Source organism: Micromonas pusilla (genome assembly GCF_000151265.4).
Source record: "Micromonas pusilla CCMP1545 genomic scaffold MICPUCscaffold_6, whole genome shotgun sequence".
Lineage (NCBI taxonomy): Eukaryota > Viridiplantae > Chlorophyta > Mamiellophyceae > Mamiellales > Mamiellaceae > Micromonas > Micromonas pusilla.
In genome coordinates, this window is record NW_003315887.1 from 958,625 (window position 1) to 978,279 (window position 19,655).

At 68.5% G+C, this 19,655-nt stretch overlaps 10 protein-coding genes across 10 annotated transcripts; 5 read left to right on the forward strand and 5 right to left on the reverse strand.

Moving 5' to 3' along the window:
* Positions 1-1,576: 1,576 nt before the first annotated feature.
* Positions 1,577-3,311, forward strand: MICPUCDRAFT_17563 (uncharacterized protein; the record flags this gene model as incomplete). Its single annotated transcript, XM_003059232.1, has 3 exons — positions 1,577-2,009; positions 2,206-2,831; positions 3,024-3,311. The coding sequence occupies 3 exons, from the start codon at positions 1,577-1,579 to the stop codon at positions 3,309-3,311; spliced, it is 1,347 nt and encodes a 448-aa protein (XP_003059278.1).
* A 715-nt stretch (positions 3,312-4,026) lies between these two features.
* On the forward strand, positions 4,027-4,545 carry MICPUCDRAFT_58998 (uncharacterized protein; the record flags this gene model as incomplete). Its single annotated transcript, XM_003059233.1, has 1 exon — positions 4,027-4,545. The coding sequence occupies one exon, from the start codon at positions 4,027-4,029 to the stop codon at positions 4,543-4,545; it is 519 nt and encodes a 172-aa protein (XP_003059279.1).
* A 142-nt stretch (positions 4,546-4,687) lies between these two features.
* MICPUCDRAFT_58999 (uncharacterized protein) lies at positions 4,688-7,837 on the reverse strand (the record flags this gene model as incomplete). Its single annotated transcript, XM_003059543.1, has 1 exon — positions 4,688-7,837. The coding sequence occupies one exon, from the start codon at positions 7,835-7,837 to the stop codon at positions 4,688-4,690; it is 3,150 nt and encodes a 1,049-aa protein (XP_003059589.1).
* Positions 7,838-8,147: 310 nt separating this feature from the next.
* Positions 8,148-9,051, reverse strand: MICPUCDRAFT_17880 (uncharacterized protein; the record flags this gene model as incomplete). Its single annotated transcript, XM_003059544.1, has 2 exons — positions 8,148-8,265; positions 8,450-9,051. 2 exons carry the CDS (start codon positions 9,049-9,051, stop codon positions 8,148-8,150), a joined length of 720 nt encoding a protein of 239 aa, XP_003059590.1.
* A 715-nt stretch (positions 9,052-9,766) lies between these two features.
* On the forward strand, positions 9,767-10,431 carry MICPUCDRAFT_69712 (uncharacterized protein). Its single transcript, XM_003059234.1, has one exon. The coding sequence runs from the start codon at positions 9,779-9,781 to the stop codon at positions 10,280-10,282; it is 504 nt and encodes a 167-aa protein (XP_003059280.1). The 5' UTR covers positions 9,767-9,778; the 3' UTR covers positions 10,283-10,431.
* Positions 10,432-10,482: 51 nt separating this feature from the next.
* MICPUCDRAFT_18028 (uncharacterized protein) lies at positions 10,483-11,493 on the reverse strand (the record flags this gene model as incomplete). The annotated part of the gene is made up of 1 exon (XM_003059545.1): positions 10,483-11,493. The coding sequence occupies one exon, from the start codon at positions 11,491-11,493 to the stop codon at positions 10,483-10,485; it is 1,011 nt and encodes a 336-aa protein (XP_003059591.1).
* Positions 11,494-11,810: 317 nt separating this feature from the next.
* MICPUCDRAFT_34023 (uncharacterized protein) lies at positions 11,811-13,743 on the forward strand (the record flags this gene model as incomplete). Its single annotated transcript, XM_003059235.1, has 3 exons — positions 11,811-12,556; positions 12,746-13,058; positions 13,185-13,743. The coding sequence occupies 3 exons, from the start codon at positions 11,811-11,813 to the stop codon at positions 13,677-13,679; spliced, it is 1,554 nt and encodes a 517-aa protein (XP_003059281.1). The 3' UTR covers positions 13,680-13,743.
* Positions 13,744-13,792: 49 nt separating this feature from the next.
* MICPUCDRAFT_17651 (uncharacterized protein) lies at positions 13,793-14,299 on the reverse strand (the record flags this gene model as incomplete). Its single annotated transcript, XM_003059546.1, has 1 exon — positions 13,793-14,299. The coding sequence occupies one exon, from the start codon at positions 14,297-14,299 to the stop codon at positions 13,793-13,795; it is 507 nt and encodes a 168-aa protein (XP_003059592.1).
* A 186-nt stretch (positions 14,300-14,485) lies between these two features.
* Positions 14,486-16,706, forward strand: MICPUCDRAFT_27380 (uncharacterized protein). The gene is made up of 5 exons (XM_003059236.1): positions 14,486-14,781; positions 14,917-15,240; positions 15,428-15,826; positions 16,022-16,268; positions 16,458-16,706. Exons 1-5 carry the CDS (start codon positions 14,665-14,667, stop codon positions 16,649-16,651), a joined length of 1,281 nt encoding a protein of 426 aa, XP_003059282.1. The 5' UTR covers positions 14,486-14,664; the 3' UTR covers positions 16,652-16,706.
* On the reverse strand, positions 16,697-18,152 carry MICPUCDRAFT_17816 (Drug/Metabolite transporter superfamily; the record flags this gene model as incomplete). The annotated part of the gene is made up of 3 exons (XM_003059547.1): positions 16,697-16,896; positions 17,095-17,308; positions 17,520-18,152. 3 exons carry the CDS (start codon positions 18,150-18,152, stop codon positions 16,697-16,699), a joined length of 1,047 nt encoding a protein of 348 aa, XP_003059593.1.
* Positions 18,153-19,655: the final 1,503 nt, after the last annotated feature.

Sequence of the window (19,655 nt, forward strand, 5' to 3'; positions counted from 1 at the left end):
ATCGCGACGACGAACTCGTCGAAACTCATCTTCCCGTCGACGTCGGCGTCGGCGAGGTCCCAGATTTGTTTTAACCACTCCTTCGGGAGCCCCGCGGTGACGAGGACTTGGACGATCTGCCCAGCCTCGAGGTGCTCGCTCGCGGGCCCGTTCGCGGCGTTGAGCTGGTCGAACCGCGCGCGGTGTCGCGCGACGTCCGCGTCGGCGACGGCGGGCCAGCTCGCGACGCGAATCGGCTCGGGCTCGGGCTCGGGCTCGGGCTCGGGTTCGGGCTCGGGCTCGGGCTCGGGCTCGGGCTCGGGCTCGGGCTCGGGCTCGGGCTCGGATTCAACCTCGGGCTCGGGTTCTTCGACCATCACCGGGAACGTCCCCGCGGGCAGCTCGTCGAGCGAGCCCGGCAGCGCGCGTCCCTCCGTCGCGCGTTCCGCCAGGTACATCGCGACGACGAATTCGGAAAACGTCATGCGACCGTCCCCGTCCGCGTCCGCGAGATCCCAGATCTTCTTCAGATGCGCCCTCGGGAGGTTCGCGCCCGTCTCCGTGAGAAGCGCGACGACCTGCGCGCCCTCGAGGTACTTCGTCCCGTTCCCGGCGGCGTCGCACAGGGTGTCGAAGTCGATGCGACGCCTGGCGGCGTCCTCGTCAGAGACGGGGGGCCACGACGACGACGCCGATCCTTCTCCTCCGTCCTCCGCCGTGATCTCGGACGCCGGCACCTCCGTCGTCGTCGTCGTCGTCGTCGGTCGCTCCGGGCGCGACATTCGCGGGAACGTATCGGGAGGGAGCTCGTCGAGCGAGGTCGGCGGCGGCGTCCCCGCGCTCGCGCGTTCCACGAGGTACATCGCGACGACGAATTCCGGAAAGCTCATTCGCCCGTCGCCGTCGTCGTCCGCGAGGTCCCATATGTGTTTCAGCATGTCCCGCGGGAGCCCGGCGTCCATGAGCACTCGCACGACGTCGCCGCCGTCGAGGTACCCGTCGTTCGTGGTGTTGATCGCGTCGAATCGCGCGCGATGGCGCCCCATCGCGTCATGCGACAGTCGCGGCCAGGTTTTCCTGGCTTTTTTCCATCGCTTCTCCTGCGCTTTCTGCTCCGCTTTCTCCGCTTTCAGCGCCGCCTTCTCTTGCTTCGTCAACTTCCTCTCGGGCGCCATGACGGAAGAGCGCGCGAGGAGCCCCGCGCGCGATCCCACCACCCCGGGTGGCGGCGTTGTGATCGATCGATCGCGTAATTTGGCAATCGACGACAAGACCGCGACCGACTGGTCCCCATACGACCGCGTTGGCGTGGTGAACGCCGATCCTTAAGGACTTTTTTTGGTATCGAAACCGAAGGTACTCAGCGAGTCGCGGACGCGACGCTCGTCACATCGCGACGCGCTCGTCCCACCACCGAGCCGCCGTCCTCTCGCATCAGCTCCGCGACCGCGTCGTCGTCGGCCCTCGTCGCTCGCGCGCGTGGCCGCCCGTCGTCGGCCATCGCGCGTCGCCGTCCGTCGTCGTCCTCGCGCGTAAACCCGACGATCGATCGCGTTATCGACAACCGGACGAAGGCGGACTCGCGGGAAACGACGTCATGACGTCCGTCGCGTTGCCGACGGCCGCGGCGCCGCGCGCGACGCCTCGCGCGTCGACGACGCGCCACCGCGGCCGCGGCCGCGCCGCTAGGAACGCACGATGCCGCGCCGCCGCGGAGCCGGACTGGAAGACGAAGCAGCGCGAGCAAGACGCGCTGATCAGCGTCGAGGAGGACGCCGTCAAGCGACGCGTGGAGGAGCTCCTCGCGCCGATCCTCGACGTCGGCGCGGGAGGAGACCCCGGCGACGCGGCGAACGGCGCGGGCCGCCCCGCGTCGGATCTCGCGAAGAAGATCCGCGACGCGACGTCCGTCCTCGAGTCCGGGCTCGTGGAGCGCGAGACGGAGGTGCGACTGCTCCTCCTCGCCGCCTTCTGCGGCGAGCATCTGCTGCTGCTCGGTCCGCCGGGGACGGCCAAGTCAGGCGCGTCCCGTCTCACACTGGTTCCCATACGACCCCGTCCGCGTGGTGAACGCCGATCCTTAAGGACTTTGCCCGGCGTTCGTCTCTCTCCGCCCAGGGTCCCTCGCTCACAATACCCGCCCTCGGCGCCTTTCAACTCCGCTTCTGACGCCCGTCGTGAACTCCGCCCCGACGTCGCTTATTCGTACGGACCCTCGACCCTCAGAGCTCGGGCGGCGCCTGTCCTCCATCTGCGACGGCGGCGCGTTCTTCGAGCGGCTACTGACGCGGTTCAGCGTCCCGGAGGAGCTCTTCGGGCCGCTGTCCATGCGCGGGCTGGAGAACGATCTGTACGTGCGGCAGACGGAGGGGTACCTTCCGACGGCGACGGTGGCATTCGTGGACGAGGTCTTCAAAGCCAACTCGGCCATCTTAAACTCGCTGCTCACCATCCTCAACGAGCGGCTGTTCGATAACGGCGCGGAGCGCGTCAAAGTCCCGCTGCTGTGCCTCGTCGGCGCGTCGAACGAGCTCCCCGAGAGCGAAGAGCTCGACGCGCTGTACGACCGCTTCCTATTGCGGTCCAGCGTCGAGCAAGTCAGCGCGGGGTCTCTGTCCGGGTTGCTCTCCATGCGCGCGGCGGAGTTCGCGTGCGACGCGAAAGTCGGCGGCTCGAAAGACGACCCGGCGTGCGAATCCCTGAGCGTGGCTGACTTCGAGGGCGTCAAGGCGGAGGCGGAGGCGCGCGTGGACGTCCCGCGCGGCGTCGTCGACCTCATCGTCGACCTCCGCGCGTACCTCCAAGACTCGTGCGAGCCCCCCGTGTACGTCAGCGACCGCCGCCTCGTCAAGGTGCGTTCTATCTCACACTGGTCCCCATACGACCGCGTCGGCGTGGTGAACGCCGATCCTTAAGGACTTTTGCCCGGCGCATCTCTCCGCCCACCACCCCTCGCTTTCAATCCCGACACACCTCGGCGCCTTTCAACTCCACCTGACGCCTTTCAACTCCACCCCGACGTTCGCTCGCCTCGCCTCGTCAAGTCCATCGCGTTGCTCCGCGTCGCCGCGTACACCAACGGCCGCTCCGCCGTGAGCGAGTTCGACTGCCTGCTGCTCGCGAACGTGCTGTGGCAGCGCCCGAGCGAGGCGCGAACGATCAGGGAGTGGATCCTCGAGCGGCTCGCGCGCGATCGCGGCGTGGAGCAAGTGCAGTATCTCCTCGCCGGGCTCTTCGGCCGCGCGTGCCGCGCCGACGGCGACCCGACGGAGGTGCGTTCTATACACTGGTCCCCATACGATCGCGTTCGCGTGGTGAACGCGGATCCATAAGGACTTTCGCCGGCGTTTCTCTCCGCCCAGCCCTCGCTTTCAATCCCCTTCCTCGACGCCTTTCAACTTCAACTGACGCCTTTCAACTCCACCCCGATGTTCGCTCGTATGGAACGACCCGGAGTGCGGCGCACTCGCGACGGAGGCGGCGTCGCTGCGTGGGGTTCTCACGTCGCAGATCACCGCGCTCGCGGGGACGACGAGCGGGTCGCTGCCCGCGCTGAGGGATCACCTGTGGCTGTCGCCGCCCGAGGCGGAGCGCGCGTCGCAGACGTTGGGGCCGCTGTTCTCGAAGGTGCGGCGGGGGCTCGAGAAGCTTCTTCGCGAGACGCTCACTCTGGAGGTGGCGCTTGAGAGGAACACGGAGCCGCACATCATGGCGCTGTTGCTGCCGGATTACTGGGCGGATTTCATACGAAGCGGGCCGATCGAGGACGTGAAACCCCTGGGCGTCGGGAGCAAGCCGTGAGCGAGGCGGCGAGAGGTTAGAGGCGGCGGCGGCCGGGAACGAGAGTACACTATTTTTTCTTCATCGTCCAGTGGTAGAACCGGTCTCCGTCCAGTCTCTTCCACAGCAGTCGTCGATCGGATCTGCGACGTCCGACCCTCCCGTCCCTCGTAGTACCCTCTTCTTTCGTCTCCTCCTCCCAGAAACGCCGCGTCACTCCCCGCCGCCCCGCACGCGCACGCGCACGCGCGCGCGCCGACGCACGTCATGACCTCCCTCGCGCACGCCGCGCGCGCGCGCGCGAACGGTCTCCGCCGCGCCTCCGCGGTCGCGGTCTCCGCGATGCCCCGCCTGGCCTTCCCCGACGCTTCCGTCGGCGCCTCGAGACGCGCGACGACGTCGTTCGCGGAGGCGAACGCCGCGACGAACAGAGCGCTCGCGCGCGCGTCCGCGATCCGCGCGTTCTCCGCCGGGATCGACCCGGACGCGGGCTCGCGTATCCCGTCGCAGCTGCACGACGCCGAACACGCGCGCAAGGACATGTACTTCCGCGCGGAGGACGCGAAAGCGCTCGAAAAGCTGACGCGAAAGGCGCGCGCGCAGGCGCGCGAAAAAGCGGGCGAAGATCCCGCCTCGTCAGCGGACGCGCGACGCCGAGCGCTCTGGGCGCTCTTCGACGAGTCGCCGAAGCGCAAGGAGGACGCCTGGACAGAGCTTCGAAAGATCGTCCCCACGGTGAACGAGGAGACGATCCGCAAGCTCTTCGAGTGGAAGTATCTCCGTTGAGAGGAGAAAAAACGAAACGGCGGATACGTGAGCGTTACGTTGTGTGTGTTGTTCGTTTGATGAACCTACCGCGCGCGCGTCTCTTGCTGTGCGCGCGCGTCTCTTGCTAAATGTTTTGGGTTCGCTACAGTAATACGTCGCGTCATCGAGGCCCCGTCCATCGGCCGCCTCCCCCCCACCCGACTCTCGGCCCGAAAAATATCCGCAGCGCGAGCGTGAACGCGAGCGTCGCCAGCATCCCGACCCACTGCGTCTGCGTAAAGTGCCTCGACTCGACGTCCTCGAGATCCGTCCTCGTTCGCGCGAGCTCCGACGCGACGGACCGCGACCGCGTCGTCTCCGTCTTCAACCGACGCTTCACGCCGTTGAGCTCGTCGTACGCGCGGTCCGTCTTCCGCGCGAAGTCTTCGATCTCTCGCTCTCTCGCGGCGAGCCGCACGCGCGCGATCTTCGCCTCCGACCGCGCGGCGTTCCGCGTCTGTTCCGCGCGGTCGAGCAGCCGGCGAAGGTAGGCGTTTTGGGCAATCTCAGCCTCTAGCCGCGACGACATCTTTCCGCTCTCGCCGTTCTTCTCCGCGTTCGCGAGCGCGGCTTCCGCTTCCATGATCCTCACCTCGAGCGCTTCCTTCTCCCACCCGGACTCCTCGAGCCGCAACTCCGCCTCCTCCAGCGCTTTCCGCAGGCCCTTCACCGAGCGGTCCGGCATCGTGTCCATCGCGGTGCCGTAGCCGCCGCCGTCGTCGTCCGTCGCGGGTCCCGCGTCTTCGCCGTCTTCGCCGCCGCCGCGCTCCCGCCGCGCTCCCGCCGCGTCCTCCCACTCCGTCTCCGGCTCGATCTCCGACACCGGGTGAAGGAGGCTCGACGGCGGCGACGGAAGGTCGCTCGGCGACGGCGGCGGGCGCGGCGGCGGCGGCGCGCCTTCGTCCTCGCGCAACTGCCGCAACTGCTCCGCGCGACGCCGCGACGCCGCCGCCTCCGCGGGCTCCCGATCCGAGACGTCCGCGCGGTCCGGCTCCGTGTCCGAGATGTCCGAGATCGCGCTCGCGGCGGCGCGCTCGCGGCGGCGCGCGGTCGCGGTCGACGGCGGCGTCAGCGTCGGCGGCGTCGGCGTCGCGGCGGTTCGAAACTCGAACCGTCCGTCGTCCTCGTCGTCCTCGCCGGCGAACCGCGGCGACAGCAACGGCGACGGCGGGCTCAGCGCGCGCCGTCCCCCCCCCCCGCCGCCGTCGTCGTCGTCGTCGTTCGCGCCCACGCCGAGCTGCGCGCTGAGGTTCAGCGGCGTCAGGCGCGCGGGCGGCTTGGGACTCGGACTCGACGCGAAGTCCGCCGCCGTCGTCGCCGCGTCGTCGTCGTCGACGCCGAGGCTCGCCTTCTTCGCCGCCGCCGCCATCATGATCCGCCTCGCCGCCGCGGCTTTCCCCATCGCTCCCCCACCTCCCGGCGAGCCTCCGACGCTCCTCGCGGGCGAGAACGCGTCCCCGAACGACACCGAGCCCTGGGTCACGTCCGACCGACCACCGGCGGACTTGGCCGGGGAGGCGGCGGCGCGAAAAGCGGCGGTCATGATCCGACGCGCCGCGTCCGCGCGGTTCGCCGGCGACGTCGGCGACGCGCGTCGTCGCGGCGACTCGTCCCACGCCGCCGGCGCGACGATCTCCTCCTCGCCCACGGGCGGCAGGCGCGGGGATCCGCCGCCGCGCGCCGCGGGCGGCGGCGGCGACTTCCGCGGCGTCATCATCGGCGAGGACGTCGACGACGGCGAACGCGACGGCGAGCGCGGCGGCGGACAAGCGTACGACGCCGCGGCGGAGTCCTCTAGCCACCGCGGGTCGAGCTCGCCTCGGACGACGACGCGGTCTTCTTCTTCGCGGAGGCGGACTCCGTCGTCGTCGTTCGCCGCCGCGACCGCGCGCGCCGCCGCGAACGAATCGTCCGCGCCCCCCTCCGCGCCCGGCGTGCGATACGACGCGTCGTCCTCGGACCCGCGCGCCTCCGTCGGGCTCGACGGCACGTCCAGCGCCGCGGGCCGCCGCGCCGTCGGCGTCGGCGTCTCCATCGCCGTCGACGGCGGCGGCGTCGCCTCCGTGATCTCCGGCGTCGTCGCGTCGCGTCCTCCGCTCTCCCGCGGCGCCGGCGTCCACGACGACGTCGCCCATCCCGGCGCGCGGCGCGTCGCCGTTCTCAACTCGGGCGTGACGACGTCGACGACCTCGCGCCGCCGCCGTCTCTCCTCTCTCTCCTCTCTCTCCCTCTCCGCGACCGCGACCGGCGTGACGTCGTCGGCGGTGGCGGCGTCGTCGCCGAGCCACTCGTCCCATCGCTCGCTCACCGGGCTCGGCGTGCTGTTCGACGGCGAGCTCCCCGGGGTGGTCCCCCCGTCGTCTCCGCTCCTCGCCTCGGCTTCGGCTTCGGCTTCGGCTTCGGCGTCGCCGCCGTCCGACGCGTTCGAGCCGCGGCCGCGCTGCTTCTCCGTCGGAGGGGACTCGCCGTCGCCGTCGTCGCGCGAGGACGACGACGCGTCGCTCCGCGACGACGCCGGCGACGCGCTCCTGGAGATCTTCCCCAGGAGCGTCTCCAGTCGCCTCGCCTTGCCCAGGAGCGCGTCTCTGCGGCGTCGCTCGAACGGCGACACGATCACCGCGGCGATGTTCGACGCCGTGGACGCGACCGTGGACGGCGGCGAGCGCTCGTCGCTGTTCGTGTCGTCCGAGTCGTCCGACGGCGAGTTCGCGCGCGGCGCGGACGCGGGCGTCGTCGTCGTCGTCGTGTTCGTCGAAACCGTCGTCGTCTCGTCGTTCCGCATCGCGACGTTCGACCTCGGGCGCGACGGCGCGCGACCGGACTGCGTCGCGTTGACGTTCTCGTCCAGGCTGACGCTCGCGGTGTCGGAGCCGGATATCGACGGCGTCGCGGTCGTCGCGGGCGCGACCGCGACGCGCGGCGGCCTCGGCGTCGGGACCTTCGTCGCGCCGCCGACGCCGGGCCCCCCGGACGGTGGCGGGCGAGCCGACGCGGACGACGACGACGACGGAGGCTGAGGAGGACGCCGGCGCGGTCCTCCGCGACCGCCTCCTCCGCCGGTCCGCGACGGCGACCTCGGCGTTCGCGCGCCGCCGCCGGTGCCCGGCGCGCGCCGGGCGCCGTCCGGCTCCTCCATGCGCGCGACGACGAGGCCGGCGCGCTCGTCGTCGTCCCGCGGCGCGCGCTCGCTCTGAGTCCATTCCATCCGTCCGCGTCCGCGAGCTCGACACCGTCCACCAACGTCTCTCGGAAATAAACCGGCGCGCGCCATTCGCGCCACCCACCGGGCGCGTTCTCCGGCGAGAGCGTCTACTAGCTAGGAGGCGTTCCCGCTCCAGCCGCGGCGCCCGAACCTGGATCTGGACCGCGTGTACTACAGTACGTCTGAGCGGGGGTGAAGGCGGGTCGACGCGCGTCGAGAGAGCGAGAGAGAGCGAAGAACGTGCCACCCAGCCGTCGACAGCTACTGATGTGTGTTTGTACCTAAATTTAATTCGATCGTCTCCCCGCTTCGCGTTCTCCCGCCGATCGCCGCCGCCGCGTCCCTCCTCCCGCCGTCGCGTCGCCGCGTCGCCGCGTCATCAATAAAACGCGATCGCGAAGAGCAAGATCAACAGCCCGGTCAAGATCGCGATGATGCACATCTGCCCTCTGACCCCCGCCTTCTTCAACACCTGATTCATCTTCCTCTGCGCCGCCCTGAGGGTCGTTCCATACGAGCGAACGTCGGGGTGGAGTTGAAAGGCGTCAGTTGGCGTTGAAAGGCGTCGAGGACGGGGATTGAAAGCGGGGGGTGGGCGCAGAGAGACGCCGGGAAAAGTCCTTAAGGATCGGCGTTCACCACGCGATCGCGGTCGTATGGGGACCAGTGTATAGAACGCACCTGAGCCTCGAGTTGGTCCCCTCCACGTCCGTCTCGAGATCGTCGAGCATCCGCCCCTGCGTGTCGAGCTCCTCTCCGATCGTCAGCCCCACCTGCCCGATCCGACTGATGCTCGCGCTGATGTCGTCCAAGTCCACGTCCTGCCGCCGCAGCAGCGTCTGCTGCTGGTCGCTCTGCGCTTCCAGGTACCCGTCGTTCGCCGCGCGCTGCTGCTGCCGCGACGCCGCGTCGTCGTCTCCTCCTCCTCCGCCGTGGTACCCCGCGCCGCGTCGCTTCCTCGCCTCGATCACGCCGTTCGCCTTATCGCACAGCGCGCTCGCGGTCGCCTTCGTCGCCGCGGTCCATCGCTTCCTCGACGTCAGCTCGCTCGCGTCCACCTTGAACCGCGCGAAGTCCCGCTCCGCCATCGCGGTCGCGCGGTCCAGCTCGTCGAGCTGCCAGAAGACGCTCTCGCATTCGCTCTTCGCGGACGTCGCGTACCGAACGCGCTCGCCGTTGCCCTCGGGGAGGCGGTCGACGCGATCGCACAGCGCCTTGACCTTGTTCACGCTCTCCTGGATCTCCTCCTTGACGAGGTAGAACGGGTCGTTCGCGGACGACATCGCGGCGGCGCCGGGCGTGCGCGGCGCGGAGGCGCGCGCGGTCGGTTTGAATTCGAGACACGTGTCTGGTTGCACAGCTTGCAGTGCTTTTCCCGAGGCGCGCGCGAGATCTCGGCACCTCGTCGCACTCCCGCGCGCGTCCGGCGGGATGGACCGCGCGACGGTCAGGGCGCTGAAGCGCGCGCTCGGGTGCGAGACGTTCGCGGAGCTCAAGACTACGTCGCGTCGGTTCCAGTGCGGCGAGTTCGACGCGGCGACGTATCACGCGTACGCCGGCGCCGTCCTCGACGGGAGGCCGGATCTCGTCCGGAGCCTGTACGACTCGCTCCCCGACGAACGCCTGCGAGACGCGTGCCTCGCGATGCACGCGACGTCGTCCGGCGGCGGGTTCGTCGACGCGCGCGGGGACGGAGGCGGAGGCGGAAGCGGAAGCGCGCGAGGAGGGTCGACCGCGACGACGGCGACGGCGACGGCGACGCGCGCGTCGACGAGCGCGGAGGTGCTCGCGCCCGGTCTCGTCTGCCTCCGCCGCGCGCTCGACCTCGACGCGCAGGCGTGGCTCGCGGACGTCGCGTTCGACGTCGGCGAGAGCAAGGCGTCGGGCGGCGACGAAGACGACGACGCCGAAACGCGTTAGGGGTTCTACGACGCGATCCCGGGAGAGAACCCCGGGGAGGCGTCCGTGTTGCGACTGAACCAGGGCACGCGCGGCCGCGTCGTTCTGCCGATGGACGCGTTCCCGTCGCGGCTCCACGAGATCGTCCTCGAGTGCGTCCGCGCCGCGCAGGCTGCGGATTCCAAGCGAAACGTCCCGGACATGCGCCCTACGACGGCGCTGGTGAATTTTTACAAGGAGGGCGCGCGGTTCAAGTGGCACCGCGACAGCGAAGACCCGGAGGTGGCGCGCGTGGACGCGGGACCGCCCATCGTGTCGTTCACCGTCGGGCTCTCCGCGGATTTCGCGTACAAACGCCGGTTCGAGGACGAGACGCACGACGTCGTGCGGCTGAACAGCGGCGACGTTTTGCTGTTCGGCGGGCCCGCGCGGATGATCGTGCACAGCGTGACGCGGGTCGTGCCGCGGACGATGCCGCCGATGCTGAGGGGGCGGATGTTGCACGGGCGGTTGAACGTCACGGTGCGAGACATCGGACGCGGCGTGATCGACGCGAGCAAGTTTCCGGCGTACAGGGTGACGTACGGGGGGGTGGACTCGAGCGACCACGTGTAGGTAGAGGGGTAGACGTAGACGTAAGATGGAGGTACTGTACTGTAGGGGGAGAGGCGACGCGACGTAGGAGCTCGTGCCTTCGAAGGGAGTGATCGACGACGATACTCGTACCCGAGGAGAAATTCGCCGAGTTACGCCGCCGTACGCTCAAAGTGTTGTCATCTCATCTCGTGGGGTATCTATCGCGCGTGATGACCACATCACCTCCCCATCGCCCCCATCAACCCCTCCTTCGCGATGATGTAATCCAACCCCCCCGTCACCGCCGCCACCTGCGCTGAGTTACACTCCTCGTCCGACGCCGTCGGCGAATCCGGATACACCTCCGTCGTCGTCGTGTACTTCGCGCCCGTGATGCTCGCGCACAGCCCGAGCGCTTTCAAAGGGTACTCGATCACGCCCTCCTGCGTGATCGGCTCGCCTATGATATTCCCGCTCGCGTCCGGCGGCGCGATGTGCGTCACCTTCGCGACGCTCCGAATCACCGCGGCTTGAAAATCGAAGCGCGAGTTCTCCGCGTCGCCGACGCAATAAAACCCATTCGGGACGACGTCGGGCGCGTTCGTCTCGCCGTCCCTCGCCGCCTTCGCCGGGCGGAACTCCGCCTCGTCGCTGTCCGTGGTCTCGTGCAGGTCGAAGTGCGCCATCCACTCGTTCTGGGCCCCGAGCTCCATCGAGTCGACCAGCGCCAGGAGCGCGGCCGACTCGGGCGACGGCGGGTCGTACGCGACGGCGCGGTCGAACGACCGGTTGGGATCCACCGCGAACGCGTTCCACCGCTGGATCCGCTCGTACCCCCACGGGCTCACGCACGGCGCGACGAGGACGTTGAAGACGTCGAGGTAGTTCCCCGCGGCGGTCTCGAGGAACGCGATCGCGCCTTGGACGCCGCTGGTCTCGTACCCGTGCACGCCGCCGGTGACGAGGACGGACGGTTTGTCCTTCGACCATTCGCGCGAGACGCACGCGAAGAGCGCGTAACGGTCAGGGTCCGACGCGTCGTACGGCAGCGCGCCGTATTTCACAACCTCGAAGCGATCGCCGTGTGATGACGTCTTCAGCGCGTCGAGCTTCGCGAGGACGTCGTCCGCGTACGAGCGCTTCGGCGCGTCCACGCGCGCGCGCCATCGCTCGCGCTCGGTCGTCGTCCACGGCACGCCCGGCGTGCCGATCGGGTATCCGTCCGGGTACTGATCCGGCACCGTCGTCATCGCGACGACCGCGCCGGCGGCGGCTGGGTTGCGCGCGAGGGGGTGGGCGGCGGCGGTTCCGCGCGCGCGGCGGCGGGCGAAGAGGAGCGAGCGCAGGGGAGGCGCGAGCGCCGAGCGCATCGCCGAGTGGAGGGAGAGGTCGTCGTGGAGACGGCACGGCACTCCTGTCGCCGCGTCTTGGCTGGTGTCGAAGCGAGAAGACCAACAGAATGTTTTTGAATAAATTCCTTTGCGCGTCTTCGCGCGGCGTCAGAGGAAGCGACCCCCGACGCCGCGCCTCGGACGCCGCGCGCGGTCTCCGCGACACGAGCGCCGCGATGTCGTTAGGTGCGCGCGCGACGCCGTCGAATCCCCCCCTCCCTCCCACCCCGCGTCCTCGCCCCGGCGATTCGAATCCAACCGTCCGAGACGGAAGAAGAGATGAAACGCGCGAACGAACGCGAGAGAAAAGCGCGTCAGCCCGCGAACGCGATCGACTCATCACCTCTCCCCAACCCCCGCCCTACCCCGCCAAACTCCCTTCCGCAGACTTCTCCGAGACGTACAAGCGCACGGGCCCGCCCCCGACGTTCAGCCCGGACGGGCGATACCTCGCGACCGCGGTGGACCACCGATGCGTGATCCGCGACGCGGAGTCGCTCGAGGTGCTCTCCATCTCTCAGTGCGTCGAGCACATCGATCGCGTGGAGTGGTCGCGCGACGGCGACCACGTCCTCTGCGCGCAGTACCGCGTCGGCGTCGTGCAGTGCTTCTCCGTGTCCAACGACGCGTGGACGTGCAAGATCGACGAGGCGGCCGCGGGATGCGTCTACGCGCGGTGGACGCCCTGCGGCACGCAGATCATCACCGTGGCGGAGTTTAACGTCCGAGCGACGGCGTGGTCGCTCGTCGACCGAAGTTGCGTCGTTCTGGACGCGCCCAAGTTGGCGTCCGCGGACGGGTTCTCGTTCTCCCCCGACGGGAAGTTCCTCGCGTACGCGCGCAGGGAGGCGTGCGTGGATTACGTGAGGGTGGTATCGACGAAAACGTGGACGACGGCGGCGGATTACCGCGTCGCGACAAGGTGCGTTCACCTTACACTGGTCCTCATACGACCCCGTCGGCGTGGTGAACGCCGATCCTTGAGGACTTTTCCCGGCGCATCTCTCCGCCCAGGGTCCCTCGCTTTCAATCCCCGCCCTCGGCGCCTTTCAACTCCGTCTGACGCCTTTGAACTCCACCCCGACGTCGCTTCGTATGGAACGACCCTCAGCGACTGCGCGGGCCTCGCGTGGTCGCCCGACGGCACCTCCATCGCGGTGTGGGACGCGCCGCACAGGGACTCGCTCGTGGTGTCGTACGCGCCCGACGGGACGCTGAAGAAGAAGTACGCGGACAAGAACGAGGGGCCGCTCGGGGTGAAGAGCGCGCGGTGGTGTCCGGATGGCAGCGGCATCGCGATCGGGTCGTTCGATCGGAGGTGCGTCGTTTTGAACCACGTGTCGTTCGCCCCCGCGCTGGATTTGCGTCACGCCGACGCGGTGCGACTGCCCACCACCGCGGCGGTGTACAAGGAAGTGGAGGAGGTTGTGTACGACGGCGCCGGCGCCGCGGGGGAGAACGGCGGCGGCGAAAACGACGAAAACGACGAAAACGACGAAAACGGCGGCGAGAACCGCGAGAAGGCGGCGTGGCCGCTGTGGCGCGTCGAGGGAAACCCGTACGACATGGAAGCTTCCGCGCCGGACGCGAAAGAGGCGCAGCTGAAAGCGTTGCACAAGGGCGAAGCGCGCGTCAGCGCGCGGTACGTCGTCCAAAAACTCCCGGCGCCGGTGCCGACGACGCGACCCGGGACCCGTCCCAAGCTCGGCGTCGGGCGAACGGAGTGGTCGCACGACGGTCGGTTCATCGCGACCGTGGACGAGAAGTCGCCCACGGCGGTCTGGATCTGGGACGCGGTCGACAGCGGCCTCGCCGCGGTGCTGCTGCAGATGGGAGACGTGACCGGAGTGAGCTGGGACCCGCGCGGGGATCGGTTGGCGGTGGTGACCGGCGGGGAGAGGGTGTACGTGTGGACGCCGGAGGGCGCGTCGTTCGTGCAGATACCGCTGCCGGACTTCAACGCGAAGGACGTGGCGTGGTCGCCGACGGGGGGGGAGATGGTCCTGAGCGACGATAAGACGTTTTGCTGCTCGTTCATGCAGTGACGACGACGACGACGACAGCTCGCGTCGGGTTTAATAATTTAAGACGAAGGTAGAGATTTACGTCGACGCGTCGCGCGGAACCGACGGCGTCGGCGTTCGACGACGAGACCGCCTCACTCCTGCTTCCTCGCCCTCGACGCCCTTCGCGCCGCGTTCCCGAACGGCTTCTCGTGCCGCGCGAGCTCGAGCGCCATCCACGCCGGGACGACGAGGTAGGGCAGGTATATAAAAAACAGCTTCCACCGCGCGGCTTCGCTCTTCATCTCCAGCGCGTGGAGGATCGACGCGAGGATCGGAATCAGCGTCGTCGCCGTGTGTGCGCCGTAGCATATCCCGGGTATCCTGATCCAGTTCTCTCTCCGCGTGAACGCTCTGAGCCCGACGAAGAAGAACGGGAGCTGGAACAGGAGCTCGAACAGGATGAACGACTTGAACCACACCGGCGGATCCGCCATGAGCGGGTCCGCGTTCTGCTCGCAGTGGAATCGGAGCAGCGCCCTCGCGAAGGACGGCACGACGGACGGCGGAAGGAGCGCCTGGGAGTCCATCAAGATCGTCGCGGGGATGTGCGTCGCGAAGAAGACGATGACGACGAGCCGGAACGTCTCCGAGACGGCCATCACGGAGGGTCGCGGACGCGAGGCGGCGGGCGCGCGCGCGCGTTTGACGCCGGTGGCACTCTCATTTCATCACCGCTGCTGACGACGCAGAATCTGTTCGGGCGTGCTGGCTTTTCGTTCGCCGCGGGGGGTCGAGTCGCTCGAGACGCCGCGAGGACGCGCGTCCGCGGTCACACGCGCGCGCGCGCGGCGTTCGATCTCGCCGAGGTCCTCGCCACACCGCCCGCGCGCCCGCGCGCGTCGCGTCGCGTCGCGTCGAGCCCCGAGCCTCGCGTCGTTCGTCCGCGTGTCGGACACTCGATCGCCGGTCGTTGACCGCGCTCGTCTCTGCCCCCGGGGCGGACGACGACGACGGACGCGAAGCGATGACCGAGCTGCTGACCCCCGGGGGATCGCGCCGAGCGGAGGCGAGCGCGGGGGACGAGACGATCCCGGTCACCCCCGGCGCGACGACGCGCGCGGACGGCGCCGGCGACGGCAAGGTGCGCCGCGGAAGCCCCCCGCGCGCGGCGTCGACGCCCCCGCACAACTCGCCGTCCGTCCGTCCATCCTATCCCCGTCCGTCGACTCACCTCGACTCACCCCGCGCGCCTCCCCCGCGTCGCCGTCCCGAGCAGTCCTCGAGCTTCATGGTGTGCGGCAACCTGTTCGAGGTGGACGCGAAGTACGTCCCGATCAAACCCATAGGCAAGGGCGCGTACGGCGTCGTGTGCAGCGCGAAGAACGCGGCGAGGCCGGGGGAAAAGGTGGCCATCAAAAAGATCACCAACGCGTTCGAAAACGCCATCGACGCCAAGCGCACGCTGCGAGAGATCAAGCTTCTGCGGCACCTGAAGCACGAGAACGTGATACGCATCACGGACGTCTCGGACCCGCCGCCGCTGGAGACGTTCAACGACGTGTACGTGTTCTACGAGCTCATGGACACGGATCTGCATCAGGCGCGTTCTATACACTGGTCCCCGTACGACCCCGTCGGCGTGGTGAATGCCGTTCCTTAAGGACTTTGCCCGGCGTGTCTCTCCGCCCAGGGTCCCTCGCTTTCGATCCCCGCCCTCGACGCCTTTCAACTCCACCTGACGCCTATGAACTCCACCCCGACGTTCGCTCGTATGGAATGGCCCTCAGATCATTCGGTCGTCGCAGCCGCTGAGCGACGACCACTGTCAGTACTTCGTGTATCAGCTCCTGAGGGGACTGAAGTACGTTCACTCCGCCGCGGTGTTACATCGCGACTTGAAGCCGTCGAACTTGCTGCTGAACGCAAACTGCGACTTGAAAATCTGCGACTTTGGCCTGGCGCGAACGGCGAAGGGCCCGGAGGACTTCCTCACCGAGTACGTCGTCACGCGATGGTACCGCGCGCCCGAGCTCTTGCTCTCGTGCGCGGAATACACCGCCGCGATCGACGTGTGGAGCGTGGGGTGCATCTTCGCGGAGTTGCTCGGACGCAAGCCGCTGTTCCCGGGGAAGGACTACGTGCATCAGCTGAATCTCATCACGCGCGTCATCGGTTCCCCGAGCGAGGTGCGTTCTCCTCACACTGACTGGTCCCCATACGACCGCGTCGGCGCGGTGAACGCCGATCCTTAAGGACTTTGCCCGGCGCATCTCTCCGCCCAGGGTCCCTCGCTTTCAATCCCCGCCCGCGTTGCCTTTCAACTCCGCTTCTGACGCCTTTGAACTCCACCCCGACGTCGCTTCGTATGGAACGACCCTGAGTCTGAGATGGCGTTCATCTCGAGCGACAAGGCGCGACGATACATCCGCTCGCTGCCCGTCTCCCCGCGCGTCGACTTCGCCAAGCTGTACCCGGACGCGGACCCGAGCGCGATCGACTTGATCGATAAGATGCTCGCGTTCGATCCGTCGAACCGCATCACCGTGGAGGAGGCGCTGTCGCATCCGTACCTCGCGTCGCTCCACGACGTCGACGACGAGCCGAGCGCGTCGGAGCCGTTCGCGTTCGGTGCGCGCTCCAGACTGTTTCCCATACGACCCCGTTCGCGTCTCGGACGTCGATCCTTAAGGACTGCCTCACCCGCCGTCGTGTCGTCGTTCTGTCGCTCTTCACCCGCGCGATCCTTTCGACGACGTGACGTCGTTCGTTTGACCGGCGAGACGCGCGACTGACCCGCCGTTCACCCCGTTCGCGCAGACTTTGAACACGGCGACTCGCAGCTGACGGAGGCTGGGGTGAGGGTGTTGACGCACGAGGAGCTGAGTAGTTTTTATAAGGAGATCAGAGAGGAGGAGGCGGAGGAGGAGGCGCGGGGCGGCGGCGGCGGCGGCGACGACGACGACGACGACGGCGGCGCCGGCGTCAAAGACGCTAAAGAGGTAGAAGACTAACGCGTCGTACGCATCTAATAGGACGACGCTCGCGGAGGGACGACCTCACGCTTTTCGGCACGGCGCACTGTGCTCGTACGCCCGCGCTCGCGCGCTCTTCGCCGATCCACCCCTACCAGGGTCGCCCCCAACGCTACTCGCACCCCCGCCCAAGGAGCCCGTCGTCATCGTCGCCTCCTTGGCTTTCATCGTCTTAAACTTCTCGTAGTTGTACGCGCACACCGCGGCGAACGCGTACGCGTACCCTCCGATCTGAGGGTCGTTCCATCATTCAAAGCGACGCCGGGGAGGAGTTCAAAGGCGTCAGAAGCGGAGTTGAAAGGCGTCGATGGCGGGGATTGAAAGCGAGGGACCCTGGGCGGAGAGAGACGCCGGGCAAAGTCCTTAAGGATCGGCGTCCACCTCGCCGACGGGGTCGTACGGGGACCGGTGTGAGATAGAACGCGCCTGCGTCGAGGTGATGGGCGCGTCGAACACCAACGACGAGAGGTATATCAACATCCAGTCCTTCACCGGCCCCGCGACGTTCATCGTCAGCGCGGACGTCTTCCCGATGAGGAGGTATATCGACACGTTCAGCATGAACGCGACCGCGGCGTTCGTCCACAGCACCGTGGGTTCCCAATTGATTTGTTTCCCGTCCACGGACGCGGGGTCCTGGGCGAAGCGATCGGGAACGCGTCGGTCAGTCGAACGTCTCACCGGTCAAACGTTGAAAGGGAAGCGCGGGTGAAGAGTGACGACGGACGGGGAAAGTCCTTAAGAAACGGCGTTCACCACGCGAACGGGGTCGTATGGGAAGCAGTCTCACCGCGTACGCCGCGGTCGGCCACCTCGGCGCGGCGAGCATCGTCGGCAGCTCCATCACCGCGAACGGGACGGACAAGAACGCGAAGCACGCGGGGGAGACGTAGTACAGCGTCGTGATGCTGTTCAGCTTGATGTCCGCGCTCGCGAGCAGGAGCTGCACGGAGACGATCCGAAACGCCTCCGCCGCCATGGATGCGATCAAAAACGTGAACCCGACGGCGTGAAAGTTGAGCTCCCCCCACGACGCGACGGACACCCCGAGCGCGATGTTCGCGAGGATGAACGCCATCTTGTGCGAGTACTTCTCCACGCGCATGCTGACCGCCGCGGCGAAGACGACCACGGGCATCGACGCCTTCACCATCTGAATGAACGACACGCTGAGATACAGGTACGCGCTGTTTCCCGTCCACAGGACGACGGCGAAGAGAAACGCGATGGGCAGGACCCTTCGCACGTACGCCTGCCGCGTCATCGCGACGCATCCGTCGACCACCTTGAACACCTTGACGAGCGCGTACGCCATGAACGAGCAGAACGCCATGTGTATCATCGTCAGCGCGATCGGGAACGGGAACCCGTGCACGGCGAGGACGTACTTGTTGTACAGGATGACGCCCGCGCTGAGCGCGATCCACAGCGAGACGTACGCGCACGCGGTCGTCGCCTCCCTCGTGGCGGTCGCGTCCATCATGATGGCGATCGTCGCGTCGCGTTGGCTTCGCGTCGGCCTCGCCCGCTTCGGCGCGTCCGTCGGCGCGGAGGACGCGGCGCGCGCGGCGGGATGGGCGGAGCGCCCGTCGACGTTCGCCTCGAGGAATGGCGAGCGGCGCCGAGGCGGACGCGGACTTTCCGACTGCAGTGCTGTAGCGGTCGGACGCCACCGCGTGCTGGATCTGGAGCTCCAACGGGCAGAGTCGAGCGCGCGTTCCCTCGCCCGCGAACGATCGTCGGCTCGAGGCGACTCGTCGCTCGCCGCGCAGAGAGCGCGAAGGACGCGCGAATCTCGACGCGGAGAGAGAGACAGGAGAGAGAGACAGAGAGAGAGAGAGAGGCTCGCGTCGCCGTCGTCGAAGTTTTTCTTCGCGGCTTCTGATCGGCGCGATGGCGTTCCGAGCGACGGCGAGGGCGCTCCTGGCCGCCCCCGCGCGCTCGCCGAGCATCTCGTTCCCCGTGCGCGTGCGCCCCGACGGAAAGAAGGTGTCGGACCTTCCGCTGGGTGCGTCCGCCGTCTAAACCCGCCCGCGCGGCGACGCCGCCCACCTTCTCGTCCGTCGATCCCTCGTCCGCCCCGCCCCGTGTTTTAACTTTTATTAACATCCAACCATCCTTCCCTTCCTTCCCCGTCGCAGCGGAGGCGGAGGCGTTCCTGGCGAAAGCGTCCGGCGCGCCCGGCGCGGCTTCCGCGCCCGCGCCGTCGCGCGGCGTCGCACCCCGCGCGCGCCCGGCGCCGATCCCGTTCCCGCGCCCGGACCCGCCGAGGCGGACGCTGTCCGAACTAGAGATGGAGACGGTGATGCTCGGAGGCGCGGCGCCGTGATCGTCTATCCTACACTAGCTATCGCGTGACATCACACGACCTCGCTACGCTATCCTCCCCCTGCTCTACTTCTTCTTCTCGCCGTCGAGGAGGTGACTGTTCCGCGCGACGCGCGCCGCGCCGCCCTCGATCGCGAGCGCGCCCCCCGCGCCCGCCGCCGCCGCCGCCGCCGCCGCCGCCGCCGCCGCCGCGGCGCGTCGTCGAATGTCCTCCACCGCCGCCGCGTCCAAAGCCGCCGCGCGCTGGGGGACGTTCACCACCCTCGTGACCTCGTACTCGAGCGGCTCTCGGGATGCGGTGGACACCACGCGCGCGACGTCCGCCTCCGCGACGGCGGCTTTGCGTTTCAGCGCCGCCGCGTCGCTCACCGCCCTCGCGCGCGACGCCACGGCGATTTCGGCGGCGATTCGGGCGGCGCCGTCGTCGTCCGTCTCCGGCTCCGACTCCTTCCCTCCGAGCGCGAACATCCCGCTCGCGGCGAGCTTCTTCGCGCGCGCCGCCTCCTGCGCTCGCTTCTTCTCTTTCGCCGCGCGAATTCGCGCTTTCTCCGACGCGTCAGATGAAGCGGAAGGAGGCGCGCGCGGCGGCGGCGGCGGCGGCGGCGGCGCGGCCTCCTCGACGATTTCAGGCGGCGGCGGCGGAGGCGGGGCGTCG